Below are 9,351 nucleotides of genomic sequence, written 5' to 3' on the forward strand. Positions count from 1 at the left end.
GAGAGAGAGAGAGAGAGAGAGAGAGAGAGAGAGAGAGAGAGAGAGAGAGAGAGAGAAAGTAGAGTAGAGTAGAATTTACTAAATATCCTGGGGTTTATACTTTCTAGAGTTATTAAACATTTAGTAAAATGGTAGACATATCAAAAGAGAGAGATAAGATTTTACGATAAAAGTAGTTATTTCGTGAAAAGAAGCAATTATTTTCTGAAAAGAAACAAATATTACTATTATAATAAATAATTATTTCATAATATTACTATTATAATAAATAATTATTTCATAGAAAATATTTATATATAATATTTATATTTAATTATAAAGAAAAATGCATTCAAAATGCAAAAGAGAAATACAAAATATACATAAAAAAGAAATGCATGGAACATATTTAATAAAACGTAATAGAAAAACAATTTTAAAAGAATAGTAGGGACACAATTTGAATTGCAAGAACATTAAACACTTTTAACTAATATGATTTAAATATAAACTCAAGTTGCTATCTGTAAGAGTAATGAATAGGCGGAAAACATATTTTAATAAGCTTATAATAGTTTCTAGTTTTTAGAGAAAGAGAGAGATTTCTTTTTTTTCTCATAAAATAAATGTCTAAAATACTGAAAATAAATACTTATTTGTAGACAAATATAATGCTGACTATCTTATAAACATATTTATTGTTTTATTTATTGATTAGGATCTATTTTGTAAAAGCTACTTTTAATTACACTAACACATTATTCGTAGTGACGGCGAAACATATAAGCTCAACTATGAATTTGGAATATTTATTACGATGAATCCCGGATACGCCGGCCGGCAAGAATTACCCGAAAATTTGAAAATACAATTCAGGAGTGTTGCCATGATGGTTCCCGACAGACAAGTACGTTGAAATATTATTCTGTTTTGTACATCAAAATACCTAAGTCTCAAGTGCTTTTGGTGATATATTGAATTTGTAACTTTTCCTGCATAAAAATTTAAAACACATTAGTCGTGTTGTACGAATTTCGTTCCGTCTATCTAGATCATAATGCGAGTAAAACTCGCGGCATGCGGCTTCAAAGAGAACGTGATATTATCGCGGAAGTTTTTCACATTGTATAAATTATGTGAGGAGCAGCTTAGCAAACAGGTTCATTACGATTTCGGATTGAGAAACATTTTGTCGTGTCTGCGAACACTCGGCGCTCAAAAACGCGCGCATCCTACCGATTCCGAGGAAACGACTCTCATGAGAGTGTTACGGTAAGAATTACGCTATTGATATCGTCTCTCACATATCTTATATTAAATAAAGATACTCAATGCGTCTATTAATCTTTCAGAGATATGAACTTGTCCAAATTAGTGGACGAGGATGAACCGCTATTTATGTCGCTTATTGAAGACATGTTCCCGGGAATAAAGTTGACGACTCAGACGTACAAGGAATTACAGAAAGGAATAGCTAACGCTACGGATGCCCTCGGCATAATGAATCATAGAGAATGGAACTTAAAAACCGTGCAGGTGCGCCTGATATAAACATTCTCGCGTACATTCTTCAATCTCATTAAATTACTTCACGCTCGAATTCAGCCTTTAAAAATTCCACGAGTTTAAAAATCTTTTGGGAGAGGACGAGCATTGAAAATATTTTATTTTGCATATCTATTTGAACTGGAATATTTTGCGAAATATTTATAAAAATTCAACGAATTATGAGCTGAATTAAAAGAGGAGTAAATGTCAAGGTATATCAAGTTATTAATTCACAGTTGTACGAGACATCGCTTGTTCGGCATGGTCTAATGGTTCTCGGACCAACGGGATCTGGTAAGACGCACTGTATGTGGGCGCTAATGAGAGCTCTAACGGAGATGGGTTTGCCGCACAAGGAAATTAGACTAAATCCAAAAGTTAGTACAAATATGTGTTAGTACATACATTGATGACGATTGCTCACTTCCCTTACAAAAAAAATATCAACGACGATAAAATGGCCAGCGATTAATTATTGCATCTTAGTAGTTTTATTATCGTACGTATAATAAAACTATACTAAGCACCAATGATTTATCACTGGCCAATTTATTTAATTGCCAGTTATTCTTTTTTCTAAGGGATATAAAAAATACGAAAACTTAGAGCATAACAGGACCACGGGGCATAATGGGATATGGTTAATGATTTTTTACGGAGATGCTGCCATGTAAAGAGATGTTTTGTAATTATTACTGTTAGATGTTTTTTGCTATCAGTTGTCATATTATCTTTAGCTGAAAGATGCTACAAATTGTTTAATGCGTTTACTGCGTTCTTCCCAACTGCGTTGCAATTTGTTTGGTACATTTACATAAGATAAAGAATAATAAGATTTTTCTTTTTATTACCGTATTTATATTAACGTTATTAAACAATCTTTTGTCGTCATTTTAATTAAATAGCCTTGCAAATAATGATTATTTATAATGTTTTATATCACATAATCCAAACTTACATATTGCGAAGTATAATAAGATTATGTCATTACGTTTTTAAAATATTAAGTCGCATTATTTCCTATCATGTGCTATGTTTCAGAAAATTAATACCAAAGATTATTAAATAATGATTATTATTAATATTTTAATAAAAAAAGAGTATAGTTTAATCGTTTTATAAGAAAAATGTTATTAATAAATAAATGTTATTAATAAATAACATGTAAGTAATCAAACGTGCAATAATACATTTTTATATATTTTATGTTTTAATAAGATACTTTTAAAAACTTTTTAAAATCAATGATTAGAGGAAGAAAATAGGCAAATTTTTTGAAATATTTTGCTTCGCGTAATGAGGTTAATGAGATTAAGCATAATGAGATTAATAATTAATTCACTCTTTTAACAAAATAATAATTTCGTCTTTTTAAACTATTTTTTTTTACAGTAAAACTTGGATTTTTCTCATGAATAATTCAAAGAGGATTTTGGTATAAATCCAAGTTTATTTATTTTTAATATGTTCGAATTTTTTAATATGTTTAAAGATAGAGTTCCTATTATGCCCCGAGTTCTCCTATATCGACATAGAGACAATTTCTCTCTAACCTAATGAAAATGCTACTAGGCGATAACCGCGTCCCAAATGTTTGGAAGACTCGATGTGGCAACGAACGATTGGGCCGACGGTATATTCTCCATTATATGGCGTAGATCAACGCAAACGAAGAAGACGGAAAATCTATGGATAGTGTTGGACGGCCCGGTCGATGCGGTATGGATCGAGAATCTGAATTCGGTTCTGGACGACAATAAAACGTTAACGCTAGCGAACGGAGATCGCATAATAATGGCGCCGAATACCAAGCTGGTGTTTGAGCCTGACAATGTGGACAATGCGTCACCGGCGACGATATCGCGCATGGGGATGGTCTTTGTCAGTGCTTCCGTGTTAAAATGGAGTTCAATTTTAGAGGTAACACGACGATCTGGGTCAATCTCATCCCTTTGTATATGTGTATGTGTGTGTGTGTGTGCGTCGTCATAGCGATATTCATTCGCGGAAACCTGTTTTCGCGTCGCGACACTACTTTTAACGCAGGGTTGGCTAAAAAAATGCTCCCCCAACGAGGCTGATATATTACGGACATTATTCCACAAAATATACGGGGATACGCACACGTTTGTTCAAACAAAGCTCCAGACGAAAATGACGCTTTTAGAAGCGCTCTATATACGGCAATGCATCGATCTATTGGAAGGTCTAAATGTCGGGAATTCCGATCCCATCAGTAAATATATAATTTTCTCCTGTGCTGGAATGTTTGTTTACACTGTAATACACTCGTCCGTAGTTTTGATCAAAGCTGTAATTTCCAGAAATATTGCCCGAGCATCATGTCGAGAAGCTTTTCCTATTTTCGCTCATGTGGAGTTTGGGCGCGGTATTGGAGCTCGACGCGCGATTTGCGTTGCAAGAATTCCTTATAAATCATGAATCAAATTGTAACTGGCCCAAGTGCACGGTTTGTACAATCATTTTTCAGCACATTGTGTCCGATCGATCAATATGATGCACTGCTTGTAATTTTCTCCTGTAAAATGTTCGGCTCGTAGGAAGATGAAACGATTTTCGAGTATCTCGTATCCGACGACGGGAGGTGGATACATTGGAACGAAATGGTGCCGGAATTCAAATACCCCTCGGATCGTGTCTTGGAGTACCATACTATCCTCGTTCCTAATGTCGATAACACGAGGACCTTATTTTTATTAGATATTATAGCGAAACAAGGAAAAGCGGCACTTTTGATAGGTAAGTAAATATTTACTTCTATTCATTGATTTTTCTAGCGTCAAATATACTAATATTTATATTAATATAATTAATATAAGTATATATTAATTGGAAAGAGTGCGACCAAGTGTCTATAGGCTAGTGGCTTACTTTACACAAAAAAAAACTTTGAATCCAAGTTGGTCTTATTTTATAGTTTTTGATGCACTAATTACGAATATGCAAATCCCCAAGGTGGACAGATATACCGCTCCAGAGGAAATAGTCCATTTAAAATTATCTACTTAAGTTAGATGACGTAACTTATTTTCACAAATAAAATGTGAAATTATGGCAATTTGCAATAACAAAATCATCTTTAGCGAGCCGCAGCAACAGTTCCAGATATTGTCCTTGAGAAAAGGATGACTAAATTAGATCTTAAAAGCGTCTAATGAATTCTGGTGAATTCTCAGACTGTTAGCACGACTAAATAAAATTGTTTGGCTCGTTGATTACACTTGGAAACCATTAGTAAGGTCAAACACGAGTTATCAAGAAATAAATTTCATTGCTACTTAATATTTTCACTGTATGAAAATAAAAAGCGCCATCTAGTAGGGTGCAATTTTAAATAGATTATTTTCTCTAAAACAATACGTCGGTTTATTTTGCATATTTGTGATCAGTGCATTAAGAATTATAAAATAGACCAATTTGGATTAAAAAATTTTTTCTGAATAAAGTAGGCCGAACTTGGCCGCACACTTTGCGATTGATATTTCGAAATTTCTAATTTATTATATTAATATATTTCATTAGAAATATTCTAATTTCTAAACATTCTAAATATTTATTCTAAATATTAGAAATATCCTAATTTATTAATTACACAATATATAGGAGAACAGGGTACCGCAAAAACCGTAATGATAAAAAGCTACATGTCTAGATACGACCCCGAATACCACTTAAACAAGTCGTTCAACTTCTCTTCAGCGTCCACACCTAATATGGTTCAGGTATTAATTCCGAACGTGAGATCGTTACGAACTGGTCGTACAAATCGTCGCTAAATGATCTGCTTTTAGCGCGTGTTCGAGAGCTATGTGGAAAAGCGAGTAGGCACCACTTACGGACCTCCTGGTGGTCGGAGGATGACCATTTTCATCGACGACATAAATATGCCAGCCATAAACGAGTGGGGCGATCAGATTACGAACGAAGTCGTGCGTCAGCTGATGGAATACGGCGGATTTTACTCGTTGGACAAGCCGGGGGATTTCAGCACCATGCAAGACATCATGTTCCTCGCGGCGATGATTCACCCGGGTGGAGGGCGCAACGACATTCCGGCGCGATTGAAACGGCAGTTCAATATCTTTAATTGCACTCTACCGTCCAATAAATCGATGGACACGATTTTCAGTAGGTTGACAATGGTTATCCGTCCAGCACGACACGTAATAAGCGTAACGCGATTGGCTCAACGCGAGTCCATAACAACCGCAGGTGCGATCGGCCAAGGCTACTTTTGCGACGCGAGATTCTCCGAGAGCATCGTCGAATTCTTACCGAAGCTCATACCGCTGACTCGATTACTGTGGCAGCAAACCAAAGTGAAGATGTTACCGACCCCGGCAAAGTTTCACTACGTTTTCAACTTGCGCGATCTATCGCGTATTTGGGAGGGAATATTGAGGATAGAGAGGGCCGAGTGCGAGTCTATAACGAGCCTGCTGAAATTGTGGGAGCACGAGTGCACGCGTGTCATAGCGGATCGGTTTGATCGATTTTGTAACCATCCACGGAACACCCTCGCGACGGGATAATCACGCGGCGATAATAAATAACTTCGCTGGTACTTTCTCGTAGCTTCATCACCGCCAGCGAAAGAGAGTGGTTTCAAAATTCGCTAAGGCGCTCCGCGGAGAAGATGCTGGGCCCAGACTTTGAACATTATTCTCCGGTCGAGACGTACTTCGTCAACTTTCTGCGCGAACCGCCGGAGCCGACAGGTGACGAGCCGGAAGATTTCGTATTCGAGACACCTAAGATTTACGAAGAGATACCAAGGTATACCGAGACATTGTAGAGCTCGATTTTACGTTGAGCTTTGCTGATTCGAAACAACGCGCATTTCGAAGCCACATTAAAGTTTTTGGTTACTCACATCGTCCATTTCTTTTTAGTGACGTTAGAAGCGAGGAAACACATGCTAAAACTTTCGCGAAATACAATGAAATAAAAAAATATAAAGCGACACTTATAATATATATCGATCGAGCAAATTTGTAAAATAGTCCTTCCTTTTTAAATAATAATGCCATAATAATTTATCGTAAATAAATGAGATGGAATCACGCAAAGAGATGGATTAAAAAGAAATATTGCATATTATACACGATAATCAACGGCAAATTATTGATTGTTACAGAGAAAATGGAGGGTTTAGACTATTTTATAAATTTGTTCGATCAATTGCAAGTGTCGTTTTATGGATATATGTTTTTTTTATATTAATATATTCCGCAAGAATTTTTAGCATGCGTTTCCTTGCTTCTGACGTCTTTAAAAAGAGATAAACGGTGCGAGTGCCTAAACGTCAACGTTTTTACACCGCTCGTAGTTACGAGATCGTTATCGCCAAAGTCCAGCAAAATATGGAGCAGTTTAATGAATATATACGCGGCATGCGTCTCGATCTGGTCTTTTTCCACGACGCTCTGGTGCACTTGATACGAATATCGAGAATACTCGGAGTTCCCAGAGGCAATGCGATGCTCGTGGGAGTGGGAGGATCTGGCAAGCAGAGCCTCACGCGACTGGCATCCTTTATCGCGGGCTTTAACTTTTTCCAGATAACGTTATCTAGGTGAGCATTAAAATTTCACCGAGAAACTAGATTTTCCGTCAACGCGGCGTAATCAGCCCTGGATTTCGCCTGGAATGAGGCTGATTAAAAAATGTTTGAGAAACAATATATATATATATATATATATATATATATATATATATATATATATATATAGATAATCTACTGATGTAAATTAGTTTTTTAGGATTTATAACGTAGCCAGCTTGATGGACGATTTACGGAAATTGTATCGCATGGCCGGCACGGGGAGTAAAGGTCTCACTTTTATTTTCACCGACAACGAGATAAAGGACGAGGCGTTTTTGGAATATATTAACAACGTGTTGAGCGTCGGCGAAATTGCCAATCTCTTCCCGAAGGACGAGTTGGACGACATTCTGACGATCGTCACACCGCTAATGAAAAAGGACGATCCTCGACGTCCTCCGACTCAGGACAATCTTTACGCTTATTTCATATCGCGAGCGAGAAATAACTTGCACATGGTTCTGTGTTTCTCGCCAGTGAGCTTCTTTAGTGTCACATTTGTTAATCCTTTGAAGCACAGGACCTTCAAAATTCGGATTCTAATAAAATATTCACGTTACATGTCTAGAATAACAACCAAAGAGATCACTTCTTTTGAAATTAATTTTTTCTATTTTTTTATTTTTATAAAATAAGGGTACAACCACGCGTGCAACAAAATATTTCCATTACTATATACAGACTAAGCGGTGCTTTCATTGCGATAACTACGCCTAAAGCTATGATTTGGTTCTAATAAGTGATTCCATTGTGAAACCGCTGTGCTTCAAAGGGTTAAAAGAAGCATCTGTGGTTACCCTTTAAATTCTCTCTTACTGATTTGATAAATTTTAACAAAATTGTTCATGTAGGTTGGTGAAAAGTTTCGATCTCGGGCATTAAAATTTCCCGGTCTTATATCTGGTTGTACGCTAAATTGGTTCTCACGATGGCCCAGGGATGCATTGTACGCGGTCGGTGAACATTTCTTAGGAAAATACAAAGTTATATGCAGCCTGGAAGTAAAACGGCAATTAATGCAAGTTGTGGGCGATATTCAAGATGACGTGAATGACACTTGTACGGAATATTTCGATAGGTTCGCTCGATCGCTCTCTCACCAGCGTCATGTTGCTCTCACGGAAATCGTCCAATTAATTTGGCTTTAATAATGAACACGCAGGTTCCGGCGTCAAGTGTACGTCACTCCAAGATCGTTTCTAACGTTTATCGACAGCTATAAAATACTCTATAAGCAGCATTTGGATAACATTAATACACTCTCAACTAATATGAGCAACGGTTTAAACAAATTGACCGATGCCGCTGCTCAAGTCGACTTATTACGAAAAGAATTAGAAAGAAATCAAGAGGAGATCGTGATGAAGAACATTCGAGTAGAGGCGGTAAGTAATGTTGCAAAAGAACTTTGCATTAATTATATATAGAATTAGAACTCGGTAAAATTAGCTGGTATTCTCTATATTGTAGTTACAGCACAAAATATTCCTAAAAGATTGCAGGAATGTTATAGTACTGCAATATATACAAATCTTGCAGGAATATTATAATTATAATATTCTATAAGAAATGTTGCAGAATATTGTTACAATGTTATTCTGACGTCACATATTTCTAATATTCAAGAAATATAATAAAAACATATATTTGAGGTATGATAGTATTTTATATAAATAAATATATATATAATAATTATACATATGTATAATATTAATTACAAATGTGCTTATCTTTACCGTTATTTTAAGTATATCTTTGTACGTTTTGATACATTCTGTATGAAATTGGAAATGGAAAATTACGAATGGAAAAGTATACATTACTTTACTACTCAATTAGTAAAATATGTTGAATATGTTGAATATGATTTAAACACAAGTAACTCTTCTGCAACATTCTTAGAATATTGCATTAAGATTTCAAAAATATATTTGCAACATTTCTTGAAATATTTCAAGAACATTGCAGAAATATTATTTAAAAGCGGACATAGGAATATTGCCGTAATCTTGCAAGAATATACAATGTAATATTTTAATCTTATAAAATAATATTGCTGAAACGTTTCAGAAATATCTAGTGTAATATTTACTTAGTGTAATTATACTCTTGATATATTACATTAGATATTTCATAAAAAAGTATCGCTTTATATATATATATATATATATATATATATATATATATATATATATATA

General features: G+C 35.2%; 1 protein-coding gene across 1 annotated transcript in view; it reads left to right on the plus strand.

Annotated features, from left to right (window-relative positions):
- LOC116846209 (dynein heavy chain 8, axonemal) overlaps window positions 1–9,351 on the plus strand; it is a 42,843-nt gene that overhangs the window by 16,174 nt on the left and 17,318 nt on the right. Inside the window, exons 29-44 of the mRNA XM_032819751.1 lie at window positions 748–886; window positions 1,031–1,251; window positions 1,332–1,515; window positions 1,764–1,904; window positions 3,100–3,447; window positions 3,574–3,763; window positions 3,852–3,997; window positions 4,089–4,287; window positions 5,152–5,270; window positions 5,340–5,676; window positions 5,761–6,031; window positions 6,124–6,324; window positions 6,878–7,062; window positions 7,325–7,629; window positions 8,005–8,231; window positions 8,316–8,538. Of these exons, the coding sequence (XP_032675642.1) occupies window positions 748–886; window positions 1,031–1,251; window positions 1,332–1,515; window positions 1,764–1,904; window positions 3,100–3,447; window positions 3,574–3,763; window positions 3,852–3,997; window positions 4,089–4,287; window positions 5,152–5,270; window positions 5,340–5,676; window positions 5,761–6,031; window positions 6,124–6,324; window positions 6,878–7,062; window positions 7,325–7,629; window positions 8,005–8,231; window positions 8,316–8,538 (3,436 nt within the window). The remainder of the gene's footprint in view (window positions 1–747; window positions 887–1,030; window positions 1,252–1,331; window positions 1,516–1,763; window positions 1,905–3,099; window positions 3,448–3,573; window positions 3,764–3,851; window positions 3,998–4,088; window positions 4,288–5,151; window positions 5,271–5,339; window positions 5,677–5,760; window positions 6,032–6,123; window positions 6,325–6,877; window positions 7,063–7,324; window positions 7,630–8,004; window positions 8,232–8,315; window positions 8,539–9,351) is intronic.

The sequence above is a fragment of the Odontomachus brunneus genome, unplaced genomic scaffold (genome assembly GCF_010583005.1).
Source record: "Odontomachus brunneus isolate Ranch 3 - 2012 unplaced genomic scaffold, Obru_v1 Obru_scaffold_062, whole genome shotgun sequence".
Taxonomy (NCBI): Eukaryota; Metazoa; Arthropoda; class Insecta; order Hymenoptera; family Formicidae; genus Odontomachus; species Odontomachus brunneus.